The sequence below is a fragment of the Amphibalanus amphitrite genome, unplaced genomic scaffold (genome assembly GCF_019059575.1).
Source record: "Amphibalanus amphitrite isolate SeventyFive unplaced genomic scaffold, NRLGWU_Aamphi_draft 000042F_arrow, whole genome shotgun sequence".
NCBI classification, from domain to species: domain Eukaryota; kingdom Metazoa; phylum Arthropoda; class Thecostraca; order Balanomorpha; family Balanidae; genus Amphibalanus; species Amphibalanus amphitrite.
This window is the reverse complement of record NW_024881538.1, coordinates 1,136,907-1,150,341: the sequence shown is the minus strand read 5'-3', so window position 1 is coordinate 1,150,341 and position 13,435 is coordinate 1,136,907. Positions and strand designations below refer to the sequence as shown.

The following is a 13,435-nucleotide window of genomic DNA, read 5'->3' as shown; positions in this document are numbered from 1 at the left end:
TAGGCGGCGGAACGGGGAGGGCACCGGGGCACCGTGCCCCCCTTTGATTTTGGCATTTTAACATTAGCCCTATGGGCGTTGCATGGAAAGAATGGGACCAAAAGTCGGCAGTGCCCTCCCTTAACCCGCGCCCGGCTGGGGGTCCTGGATTTCCACGCCCTGCTGGGGGGGGGGGGGTGTTTGAACACCCCCCCTTGTAACTCGGCTCCTGGGCCACGTAGCGATACGCGGAAGGCGGCGTTCGAAAGAGCGTCAAAAATAATGACGAAATCACTTCGGTCAATTTTTTGGTCAGGTCAAAGATCAGGTCACCAGAGGTCATTGAAGGCAAAATTTCGCCGATTTCCAGGTCGAATATCGAAAATTTCCAAGAAGCCAACGCATAACTCGGGAACCAATAGAGCTACAGCGCCGCGGAAAAGCGCATTCGATAGCCCTATTAACGCCCTTTCTGAGTAATTGTCTCAGATTTGACCTAACGTCAACGGTTTTGCCTGCAGGGGGCAAAAACTGCAAAAATAGCCGATTTTTTCGGAAACAGTTTTTCTGCAATAACTTTTGACCCAAGCCTTGTACGAGCTTACTTTTACCGGCATCACGTTCCTCTCGTCAAGACGCGTCGAATGAACTATAACTTGACCTTTAAAGGTCAACTTGAAAATTTGACCTCAGGTCAAGGTCATGACCTGACCGGAAAGGGTCATGTTGCATATCAGTCGATCCGTATCGTCGAGCTGAACACATCTAAGGCGTTTTCATCGCTCTAGCATGCCTCTATCAAAAGTTATTTGCGAAAAACTGTTAGATACCATTCGTGACCTAAGATGACCTCAGGGCATAAACAAGGGTCACGGACACCATTTTCGTGTTCAATGTGTCTAAACCACTTGTAATTCGGTGTTTGGGAGTGTTTATAATGTCTTTCGTCCAAAAGAGGCGCATTTCCATTTTCTCCCATTGACTTATAATGGGGAGGTCGCAAAATTGACCTGACCTTAGGTCATCGATATCAAAATTCTGAGATATACATTTTGTACATACTGTTGCTCTTAGCAATCGCTGAAAGTTTTAAAGCGATCGGTCACTCGGTGTAGCTATGACAGACATTGAAACTTTTTATGAGGTGAGGTCACTTCAAGTGACCTGGTGACCTGACCTTGAATGACCTTGGTCTGAAATTTTCACAACATGTGTAGAATTGATGTATGATAAGGTGTACCAAAAACGGCGGCGCTCCACGCCGCCGTTTTTGAGATATTCGCGAAAAACCACAAGGGGGGGTGTTCAAACACCCCCCCCCCAGCAGGGCGCGGGTTAAAGGTAGTGTGCCAGCTTTCCTGGACCGTATGGAGTTAATGGCCCAGATAAGGAGAACCGGATTTTTAGAACTTATCCATACTTTCAAAACTCATGGAAACGTCTCAAATTCTTCAAATTTTGAGTACCCCAGTGCGAAATTCGTCCCGACGGGTTGTCGGTCGTACCCCAACCACATTTCACAACACTATGAACAATAAATGCACACACTGAAATCGCTATTACCGATATGCTCATCCAATCAAGTTTCGATAAACCCGTTCATCATCATCTCCTGCGGTTTCGAACACGCCTGTTAGGTGGTGCGGCAGACCGCGCCCAAAGCCAGGGCCCCGGTAACGTGAGGTAGCCGAGTCGGGGCAGCGTGCGCTGACCCAAGCCGGGGCCGCGCGTCCTCCCGGTGTCATGTGATAGCCCGGGGCTGCCCGCGGGGATGCGGTAGACCGCGCCCAAAGCTGCGGCCCCGGCTTGGGTCAGCGCACGTTGCCCCGACTCGGCTACCTCACGTTACCGGGGCCCTGGCTTTGGGCGCGGCTCCTGCTCATACTTTGTGGTGCGGTGGTGGTGCGTCGGGCCGCGCGCTCTGACTTCGGCCAAGAAAAATGCGTCAGCTGATCATTGTCATTTCTGCCACTTGCGTGTGGTGAAATGGGGTCATAACTTAAGAGACGGCTTTTTCATATCAATTATTTTACTTAAAATCATATTTCAAACCATGAATAATGTTCGACAGCCAAATAAAAGAAACAATACCAATACAGGCTTACAATTTAAGGTTCGACATTGTGTTGTCTACGATTAGACAGCTGATAACTCATTCCCGTACGTCGTAACTCTATAATGACCTTTGCTTATTGTCACATGTGCGCCGCATTCGCGATTGTTGCCGACGCCTGTTTGCAGCTCAGCCCACTACAGTTGTTATACATATCGAAAAACCGATAAACTTTTAGGCGAAAAAGGCACTATTCCAGGCCCAATTTGATTTTCTTTGCGATATTAGGTAAAAACAGAAGCTTCTTATCCTAGGAAAAATAAAATGGGAAATCTTTCAAAGGTGGCACACTACCTTTAATTGAAGGTACTGAGTGTAACAGTCCGGTGCTGTGTCATTTCTGGCGTCCTTTCATTGTGATCCTTTACCGCTTGTCCCGTGATTACTATATCTGTTCCGACTGTTCCGACTGTGTAGCCGTCCGTTGCTGTCTTTACTATTTGTCTGTTTGGTATTTGTTTTATTTTGTTTTATTTTATTTTATTTTATTTTATTTTATTTTAATATATTTTGTTTTATTTTATTTTATTTTATTTTATTTCATATTATCTCATTTTATTTTGTTTTATTTGTTAACGAAAATCACCAACAAGGACAAGCCCCACTGAGAGAGACAGACAGTAAATGTTTGCTGTCTACCTGTTCCAGCACTCATGATCATCGTCTGCCGTCTATCTGTACCGACCGTATTACAGTCGGTTTATGCTTCTCTGACCCGACAGGCGCGCTCCAAGACCGGCTCCATTGAGCCCGTCGGCAAGGGCTCCACCTCCAAGGCGCCCGTGCAGAAGGGCTCGCAGAAGGGCAACGGCAAGGGTGTCCAGAAGGGCAAGAAGGGTAAGAAGGGCCGCCACCAACAGTACGATCTGATCGTCACCATCGACCTGGTCGAGTACGGCCTTACCGAGGAGCTGGTGGCAGGTGAGGACTGAGCCTGCCGACATTACACGCTGGATCACAGATTATGAGCAGTGTCCCAGTGACCAACAGCGGCAGACAACTGCTGTTTGAGGTCGCCCAAACGTCTGATCTGTATACTGCTGTCTGTCTCGATGTTGCCTGCATAAAAAACCTTGCATGTTTTATAGCAAACTGGACTAAATTCGTTTTAGAAGGCCTGCTGCATCTGCTTTTTACGAAGCAAAAGTAACAATGTATTCAAATGCATTCAAATGCACTGCTTAAATAATATTGGGTTCAAATGCACACTTGATTTCTGTTACGCATGTTCTAAGCCAGGCTGAGTTCATTGTCACCTGTTTTGAAGGGAAATGTCTGCTATAATTACGAGCGAGCGAGCGCAGCGAGCGAAGCGAAGTCTTTTCAATATAACGGAAAAATCTCAGTATGAGCGGCCCGGCCCGGCCCGGCCTGTAACGCTTTTGAGAGGCTTATATCTCAGCAACCGCTGGACCGATTGGCCTGCGGTCTTTTTTGCTGGGTAGCCCCATCCCTTCTACCCCGTAATTGACTACTTTTGATACACCTCGGTGACCGTCGTGGCACGTGCCACGTGAAAAGTCAAGGGTGTTCAAGCAGTTTTGCAAAAGTAATGATTTTGAGAGGCCCATATCTCAGCAGCGGCTTGAGCGATTGTCTTGCGGTCATTTTTATAGGGTAGCTGCATCCCTTCTTCCAAAGGTCGGATACTTTTGATATATGTGAGTGACCCCCACTGCACGTGCAAAATACAACAATACGAGGTGCCAAATTTGTTCCCATTTCAGTAACTCGGTAATTACTGGGGCGATTTCGCTGAAACTTGGCATACAGGTAGGCACCCACCAGGCAATGCATTCCCATGTGTTGCGGTTAGGGTGCTACTGCACGTGCGCACGTGCAGGGGGCGTTTCCAGATCTCGAGAACGGCTGGGCCGATTGCGCTCAAATTTGGTACACGGTTGGGGACCGATTAGTAGGGTGCCGTGCAAAAGTCATTTGGACCCGTTTGCACGTGCGCACGTGCAGAATGCCGCTTCCAGATCTCAGGAACGGCTGGGCCGATTGCGTTCAAATTTGGCACACCGCTAGCGACCGGTTAGAAGGGTGCTTTGCACAAGCCTGTTGGAAGTACCCTCTCGCCCTTCTGCACGTGCAGGGCTCACTATCTCGCTCGCTCGTTCTTCGCCCAAAAGGCGTTTTACTGGTTATACTGTCGGTTATAAATGGGCATGAATTGGGCATGCTTGAATGATGCTTCGATTTTACTTAGAGGTGGGAGCAACAACCCTATGAAAAATGTGGCTGCAGTCCTGGCACGTCCAAGAGTAGGTAGGGCATGTCTGTCTGTCTGTCCGTCTGTCCGCCTGTCCGTCTGTCCGTCTGTCCGTCCGTCCGCGTCCGTCCGTCCGTCCGTCCGTCCGTCCGTCCGATACCAAGACATCAGTATTTTCAGTAACTTCTAGCCACTAACTAATGAGACAGTTATTAAATTGGCCATTATTTTTTATATTCTTATAAAGTGAGACCAGACAACTGCGTACAGGAAAATAAGATAACCGGCTGTGTAGTTTTTGCAATCTACCTACCGTGTACATATGTTCGTACACACAAACATGATAGGAAAGCTTAGACTAGCAAGTCATTAGTCATAATCGCATCATGCTTGCGTGTTGACGAAATAAAGCAATAATTAACTTCCAAATCCATTGCCTGCTATGACACGTTGGTCATCCGTGTGTCAGGCGTTGTATTCATAATGCCGGCCACATAGGTCAGAAAGGATTTCAAAAGGTCAGCGCTGACTCGGCGCAGAGCAGACAGGGTAGGATGACAGCTCTGTATAGGAACCCGTGGGAACGGGGCGGCAGCTGACGAAACTATCAACATCTTGAGGAACTGGTGTGACAATTGACGCCTGACGACACCAAAGAACGGACTTCTGTGCAATTAGCGACCGGGGGAGCAGCGTATTCATTCCACACTGGCCGTGTGGAGTGACCCGGCAACTGGAGGCGATCAGATCAGTAGAGCGAGCGGCAGGCAGTCGGCGGCAGCAGCCAACACGCGCCGATTGGGTTGATGGCCGTCAGCTTCGGACGGACGCAGACGGCCGTCAATTGTCGCGCGCTCCGGCGTCGTTGATGAAGAGATCATTACGGGCGCCGAAAGCAGGATTGGGGGCCGACGTCTCTGAACTCTGGACGATTAGTTCCCCCGCTGCTGCCATTCCCCGGTGAGCGGAGTGTTAGACCGTCTCGAACGGAAGATCGCCAGGTCACCGCTGCCGTCACCGGTACGATAGTGACTGGAGCTGGTGCATACTCACAAATCACCTACTGAATAGAAATAAAACGACGCTGATACAAAGATAGTACAAAGAAGCAATAAAATGGTGATGTGTTCATCCATCTAGATTCTAGATCTTTTCAGTTATGCGGAAAGTTGTCCTCATTCAAGAAGTGTGATATTTAAACATTCATAGAAAGCTGCTGTAGTGACAATAACTCCAAGCTCCAATGTCACCACGTGACACCGCGCTAGAATGCTACTCTCAGCAGCACGGCTGCTCAGCAACCCTCGGTAACTGATCGCTCGGCGCGGCGGCGGCACGGGCGGTCGGCGCGTCAGCCGACCGTGCCTTACCGGCACTGACGTCAGACTCACAGACACACCGTACAACGCTCCCAGCAACCGGGCCCGCACCCGGAGATGCATCGTACGCTCGGCTGGTGACGCCTGAGTGCCGAGTTCCAGGTGGTGACAAAGTCACTGCTTCCCTGATAGATAAGGGGTGAAAGGTTGTAGAGTGGCTTTTTATAGAATGATCTTCGGCGCTCACTTTCGTTTTGCTATTCGATTTAGGTGCCTTTTTTTACGTCAATGCAGGCATTTATCATCAATATTTTGATATGTGAAAATGCATTGGTGATTTAGCATAATTTGTATATTTAGAGGTATATCGAAGGTATATCGACGTAGATCTGTAGCATGCGTTCCAAAATGAGTAGCCTGCATGTAAACATTCTGCTCGGTTTTCTTCAGTATATGAGTGAACGCCGGCAAGAATTATCCATTATCGCGATGGCTAATTCATGCTGTTTGGCTGTTCCGTTGCCTCAGCACTGTAACAATATCGATCAAACAAGAGTGCAAAATATCTTACAGCTCATACGGGAACATAAAATGCATTGTGATGGCACGTTCTGCGTTTGCGTCGCTTATTGTCCGGTTATTGCCTTTTCCTATACCGGCAGTACGCCCGGCTAACGCCGTTCATTGGTACTAGAGCAACACCTGCTGACGGCTCGGCTTCGACCGAATAGTCAGCCGTCAAGAGCCGTTTGAACAGTGTTGTCCGTCCAACACGGCCTCAGTTTCATCATTGAAGTGTGGGAGTTACGGAAGCATCGTTATTGGATAGGTCAGACATATGCAAATTGACCCGCCGCTCTACAATTTCCTTCTCTTCCGTCATGCATGGAGCATCATCCTCTACCGTGACCTACATATTACCGCTCTGTTATTTCCTACGAGTATCTGCACGATGCACATACTCTTTCTCCGGACATGAAGGCACTTCCCTCTGCCCTATATAACTGAAGCGCAGGAGTAAAGGACCGTCCTCCGCCATTCTTTCTCACGTGCCCGTTTGCGTCACCTGTCCGTGCCCTGTCCGTTGAGGTCGCCGCGACCTGTACGTCACGGCGCAGTCAATTAGTGAGTGGTGTGCAGCCGGCAGCTGTGTCACTGTCGCAGGCCGGCCTGAAACGCTGAGTGCAGCCGGGCTGGACAGGATGGGTTGGTGTCGGCCCGGAGTCGCTACACGAGGGGCGGGCGGAGGATGGCTTGTTCCAAATGGAATGAGGCGCTCCTAGAGCTCTTACTTGGATGACTCTATCCTTAATGGAAAAGGTGCACTTAGACATAAGAGCTTATGCTTGAATCGATTTCATCTTTGTGGCCATTTATACAACGTATGCTTCGCCAAATGCACATGAGGTTGATAGAGTAACATTTCTTATTTACTAGTGGTATACGTTTACGTACCGATGACTTTCATTGGAATAATTTGTGATCCGTTCCTCTTTTGGGTTAAATTGCAGGCTGAAACAGCAGCTACATATTAGCCGTTTTCACGACGGCCATCTGGTACACATTTGGTGCACATCTGGTCAAATCAGGTTCAGTGTGTCTCTTAGCAGCTATCAGCTAGGGTTGCACTAATTGCTTATATGCCTGCTTTGTCATATTATCAGAGAGCATCATCGATTAAAACACTGAAATAAATTCATAAAATGAAGATATTTGCTGTAAAAGAAATTAGGTGCAGATTTGGTCAAATCAGGTGCATTCGCCGGATAGCCCGTCGTGAAAACGGCTACTATTTACCTATAAAAAACCAACCATGTTTGGTCGAGTCTCCGTCTTAGGCCATTTTGAAATTCATTTTCGACCTATGTTTTTCACCACTACTCATATATAGTTACTACCATTAGCTCATTTGTCCAACTATCTTAGTGACTTGATTCGGTATCCGGTCCCTCGTCCCCTGAAGTCGATTTATGTCGGTATAGCTCCCGTAGAGCCTTTGATGTCGTCCATCCGCTCAAAGATCAATATCAGCGTGCTTGCTGTGCTGCTTACATTTGATCAAATCATTCCTATATTATTGGTAAACATCATCGGAAATCGGAATATAACTAAGTTTGACATAGACCAGGTCAATCGTTAACGTTTGAATCGTTAGTTAACAAAATTTCCCTGCATATGGATTGCGGCATGCGGCAATCGTCAACCTCATTTTGAATCTGCGTAATGCCGTTAGCCGGTTTCAGCCGGGGTCTTTTCATTGGTCAAGCTGGTCTACAGTGCCTTCTGCCTGGACCGTCTGGATAGGCGTTAGTGTGGGTGCTACCCAGATAAAGGTACGCGTTTCCATATTCAGGCGAGGAACAGATTGGCGAAACCGTAAACAGAATGCCTAAATATGAAGCAATGCTCGTATAAATCGAGCTTCCATATGGAATTAAGAATTTGTTGAATAGGAATAGTTAAAAGCTTACCTGGAACTCCACTAAAGTAATACAACATTGGAAACAAATAACCTTTAATGAAAACAAAATAAGTATTTGATTGTGGTCGCTCCTGCCGCTCGGCGGTAGGTGGCCTACGTCCCCTCGTCTGACTTCTGTAACCTACCCCTGGACGTTTCCTCAGAGTTCAAGGAGGTGTTTATGCTGTTCGACTCATGACTTTTCGGCGCCATTACGTCTCTCGTTTTTTTACTTCTGTTACCTCTTGGTCTTCCCGCAGAGTTCAAGGAGGTGTTTATGCTGTTCGACAAGGACGAGGACGGCGTCATCCGTCTCTCTTCTGACGTCTGTATATCTCTGGGCGTTTTCGCAGAGTTCAAGGAGGTGTTTATGCTGTTTGACAAGGACGAGGACGGCGTCATCAACATGGACGAGCTCGGCATCATGATGAAGACGCTGGGACAGCGACCAACCGGTGAGCTGACCTGACAAATATCCCAGACAGGCACTGTCGCATGGACATTGGACAGCCATCGATACCGTGCACCGGGAACCCGCGAACCGGAGCCGCACATACTCCGGACGGTTGGCCGAGAGTTGATCTTTGTAGGCCCACCAAAGCTGGGGAGAAATGTAGGTTATGCTTCCGTAATTAATATGAAATTCATCTGAGCGCTCATTCCACGCTGGAATGAGTCCCTTCAAAGATCTTCCTGCTTTTTATGGAGTAATTCCAACTATCGGCCCGACATAACAAGGTCGGTCGTGGCTCGTCTGAGCACGAGTACCGCACTAATTAGAGGAGCGGTGGCGGCTGAGGGCGCACGCAGCCGTCCGCCGGCCGTCCGGGTTAGCACAGATGTCCCTACTGATCTACTGATCTACCCATATCCTGCTGTCTCCACGAGTCGGTTAACGAGTTGTTCTTGTTACTGATTAGCCTGTGCTGCAATAGTGATGGTTGTGAAATATCGATGAATGATCGTCTCCAATAGTGTTCATTGCTCGCTCCTTAGTCTAAGCCAAGGCTATACATATAAGCCGTCTAAGCGCAGTGCACAGCTGGCCATCAATAAGGGGCCGTTACAGGCTCGTTTACGTGCGCTGAAGGTGACATTCACATTCTGATCTTATGCCCATTCTGGAAAAGTTGCTGTAGCCTGTAAACGATTGACTGCATTGGATCATAAATCAATCATGCAATAAATAAAAAGGTTGCATAATAAATGACCGGCAGGGAAACACCAGCACAATGCGTTGTAAATAGTACCTACACCTGTATATCCGTCCAACTATCTCACCTCACTCGTTACCAGTACATTTGTTCTGATCAGCCGCGCTTTTGCAGAGACCGAGCTGGAAAAGATGGTATCAACGGTCGATCAAGAGGGCACGGGGCAGATAGAATTTAACGAGTTTCTACAAATGATGGCTCGAAAGATGGCGGGCGTAGAAACAGAAGAGGAGCTAAAGGAGGCCTTCAGGTAATTGTCCACGTATAGTCATGACTGTAATAGTCATTCTTCCTAAGCATTTAACAGGTGAACATCGCGCCTGTTTGTTGTTGGGCGTGAACGTTCTTGTGATAGACTACAAACTTATCGTTCACCCACTGCATTGTCTCCATTTCATTTCATACACGTCGCTTACGATATTGGAAGAATGAAATAAAAAGGAAATTAAATGCTAAGGAATGAATTATACCAGCCCGAGGTCACGTTGCATTCTGCAGCCTGCAGTGCCTCTCTCTCCCGGCCCGATACTTCCTTCTCTCTGACGGCACCGCTCTCCCCACGCTGACACTGCCCGAGCCTTTCCCGCAGGGTTTTCGACAAGGACGAGGACGGCTTCTTGTCCGTGGCAGAGCTGCGACACATTATGACGTCGATGGGCGACAAAATGACTAACGAAGAGGTCGACGACATGGTTCGAGAGGCGGACCGGGACGGCAAGGGCAAAATCAATTACGACGGTAAGATTTAGCCGAGAGAAATGTTCCCTGAATAGTGTCATGCAAATTGCGTGCCTTTCATAACCAGGATGGCTAAGCCTTTGTGCTGGCATACATGAAATAAGTGCGAAATTAATATCTTAGGAAATATTTAATGCATAAAGGTTTCACCGTAGGATAAGTTTCACGCCTTTGTCTGTTAGAGGTCTAAGCTCTTCCATAATCTCACGGGGCGTCGAATCGTCTAACTATCATTCGTGTCAGGCCTGGCTGAAACATGGCGGATGGCCGTAGGTACTGAATAAGGACTGGGTAATGTGCACACGTGTGCCCCTCGGTCAGGTTGCCGTCAAACTGTGACTCTGACCCCCTCCCGCAGCGTTCGTTCGCGCACTTCTGAACCACGGCTCGCCGAGTCACTAGAGCGTCCGACGGCCAGCGGGGAGCGCCGCACAGCTGTCCCAGCTCAGCCCCAGCGCTGTCCCAGCTCAGCTCCAGCGCTTTCCCTCAGACCGCAATCTTGCCACCCACCGAGCGGAGCTGCTGCACCTCGCCTGTTGCGCCGACACAACCCGTGGCGACCCTCGCCGTACACCCGACCGACGCGGATGGCTGGGGGCGACCGATGTCCGTCTGTGGTGGACGGCGCGTCGCTCGCGGCGGAGTCGATAGTACGTCCGAGTCGGGGGATTCCCCGGTGGAGGTGGTCAGACAGTCTCTCGGGCTGGGAGAGCTTGTGACGACTGGTCAGTCGGTCCGACCTCTGCGGTCCGCTGTGGACCGACGGCCGGTGGCCGTGCCTCTGTAATGTTACCGCCGCTGTGAGGGCGGCAGCCGCCGTGCCCATCGGGTGGTTTGTGTGTTTGTGTGGGCGGGTGTAGGCGCCTGCCGTGACCGGAGACCCGAGTTGGTGCCAGTTGCTGGGGCAGCTCGCCGGAACAGGGTTACGGTAGGGCGGAGAGGCTCGTAATGCTTCTGCACGGGCAGCACCTCGCTCGTGATATGATCCCGTCTGTCCGCTTGTAGGAACTTCCCTACAGGGATGAGATACCTAAGCAGTCGGTAATCCCACAGTTCAAACTGATCGTAACAACATAACTAACTTTTCTCGCACATTTACGTTGATCTTAAAATCAAGACGAGTAGTTTTGACCAGCTTTCATGCGAGCAGTATTAGCATATTACGCAATAGTGGCCACCAGGGTTTCTCGGCCTGTGTGGATCCGGGTCCGACCAGCTGGAGGGCTGAACTTGTCTGCCGGCTGTCCGCGCTGCAGCCTGTGGCCCCGAGCGCCGTCCTGCGGGCAGCCGAGCGCGGCAAACTTTGACCCGCTATTTATTGAGAGGGCGGCTGCTATCTGAAGTCGGCGGCGAGTTAGTGCAAATTAAGGCCGCGAGTTACGCCGCTGCCGCTACCGCCCGCTGTCGTCTGGCCTGGTGTGGCCGGACCATCTGGTGCGGTCCCTGGTCCCTGGTCCACTGTCACCGGTCCCGGTCGGTCCCGACCTCACGGTCTGGTGCTCGGAGTCTCGGTCTCCGGCTGAGGACAGGTGAGGTAAGGTCTGAGGTCAGCGATTAGTATCCATCTAGGGTCATGAGGTCAGTCAGGTCGGTCTGAGACTGAGGTCAGTATAGATCTGAGCTGTGTATTTGAGGCCACACAGAGGGACACAGTTGGTGCGTCGGTCTCGGACCTGTCCCCAAACCCCGACTCTGCCCACCGGTCCTGATCGGCGGCTGGCATGTGCGGCTCGCTGTCGTCGGCACCACCGAGCTGCAGGTCGCGTGCCGGCCGCCCGTGTCTGTGTGCGTGTGTGTTTGTGTGTGTGTACATACATACAAACGGCGGCTTTGCCTGCCCTTTGTGTGTGCGCACAGGACAGGGTTTGCCTGGCCAGCCGCCTCCGCCTGCTCTGAGCGCGCATCAGAGCCGCCAACTCACTGCGTTTACTGCAGTGCCCGCAACGGCGCACCGCGACTTATGTAGTGCACATTGCATTGTGGGACTTTGGTCCCTGGGGCGGGGTCCAGTGGGCGGGACCTAGAGCTGGCGATTGGTCCCTGGGGCGTTTCGGGATCCAGTGGACGGGACCTAGAGCTGGCGACTGGTCTCTGGGGCAGGATCCAGTGGACGGGACCGCCGTTGAGACGTCCCAGTGGTCGTGGTCCACTGTAGATGGCCGCTCCCGCTGGGCGGGGCGGGACCACCCAGCTGCTCTGCCCGTGTGCGACATAGGCAGCAGTTATAGGTGTATGGGGACAGATCACTGAGCCACTTCGGTGTGCCTGCTATAAGATCAGCCGGTTTGTACATATTCGTGTCGCGTTGCAATATGCTGTACTTCTGTGTACCGTTGTCTGTACAATGTCACAGGTGCCGCGAAGCTGGAAAATTGCATTTTTTAATGCAAACGTAATAGGAAGCTTTGCTGTTTGTGGTGAGGCTGCCGCGAAGCCACGGAGTTGATAAAACTTCTCCCAAAAAGCAGTCGGCGCTGACGATTGCATGAGGAGGGCGCAGGCAGCCACATAAGGATTCTGGGCTTATTTTCGGAAAATCTAAAACGCCAACGCAGCAACTTCTGCGTAGCCCCGTGTTCAGACACTTACCAGGCTATTTTTTGCATTTACTCAGAATCACTCCAGCTGTGATGCTTATTGTTGAATAGACATTAATTTAAGGCGAATATGCGCGCTTCTTACGGGGATAGCGATACTGATGAGTAATAGACATACGGGACAGGGCCCTTGGCGGGGACCAGGCCATGCTATGGGGAGGGCAGGTCCCGAACCAGTAGCAAACCGAAGGATCTCACATGTCGAAGTTCTGCACGTTTCTATCTCGCTCTCGCTCTCCCTCTATCTTTGTCTGTCTCTGTTTCTGTCTCTGTCTCTCTATGTTTCCGTTTCTATCTCGCCTGTCTGTCTGTCTCTCCCTCCCCTCCCCTCCCTCCCTCTCTCTCTCTCCTTTCACTCTCCCTCTCCGAGTCATTCTCCATCCCTCCCTCTTGCTCTCTCTCATTTCCTTTCCTCCTCTTGGAAACTCTTTCTCTCGACTCACTCCGTATTTCCCCAACTGTATACCGGTTTCCCTGTCGGTCATTGTCGGTCATTTCCACCCGATCTCAGTCATTCTACACTTCTACAGGTACGATGACTGATCGCCAATCCACCAGTCCGGCGCTTGCCACTGCAGATAGTCAGTCTTTCCACAGGGGTGGACGCGGTGGACGGGGTGGACGGCGCAGCTCCGCCGTCCGTCCGCCAGAGAAACGGAACAGTCCAGGGGTTCGACATTGTCAGCCGTAAGAGAAACGGGAGGGGTGGCTGTTGTATAGGGTGGCGCTATCGAAGGTGTTGATGTTTGTGTCAATGTTTGTCGGCTGTTTGCAAAGCGCAATATACTGAGATAAGCTC

The 13,435-nt window shown here is 50.4% G+C and overlaps 1 protein-coding gene across 5 annotated transcripts in view; it reads left to right on the top strand.

Annotated features, from left to right (window-relative positions):
- LOC122376670 (neo-calmodulin-like) overlaps positions 1 to 13,435 on the top strand; it is a 125,755-nt gene extending 112,320 nt beyond the window's left edge. For 3 of the 5 annotated variants that reach the window (XM_043356594.1, XM_043356587.1, XM_043356610.1), the window contains 5 exons: positions 2,815 to 3,013; positions 8,441 to 8,542; positions 9,416 to 9,551; positions 9,891 to 10,039; positions 10,398 to 10,532. In XM_043356594.1, coding sequence (XP_043212529.1) covers positions 2,815 to 3,013; positions 8,441 to 8,542; positions 9,416 to 9,551; positions 9,891 to 10,039; positions 10,398 to 10,441 — 630 coding nt within the window. In that variant the 3' untranslated portion in view covers positions 10,442 to 10,532. Of the gene's footprint in view, positions 1 to 2,814; positions 3,014 to 8,440; positions 8,543 to 9,415; positions 9,552 to 9,890; positions 10,040 to 10,397 lie in introns of all 5 variants that reach the window. The other 2 variants (XM_043356604.1, XM_043356581.1) reach the window with 1 other exon arrangement.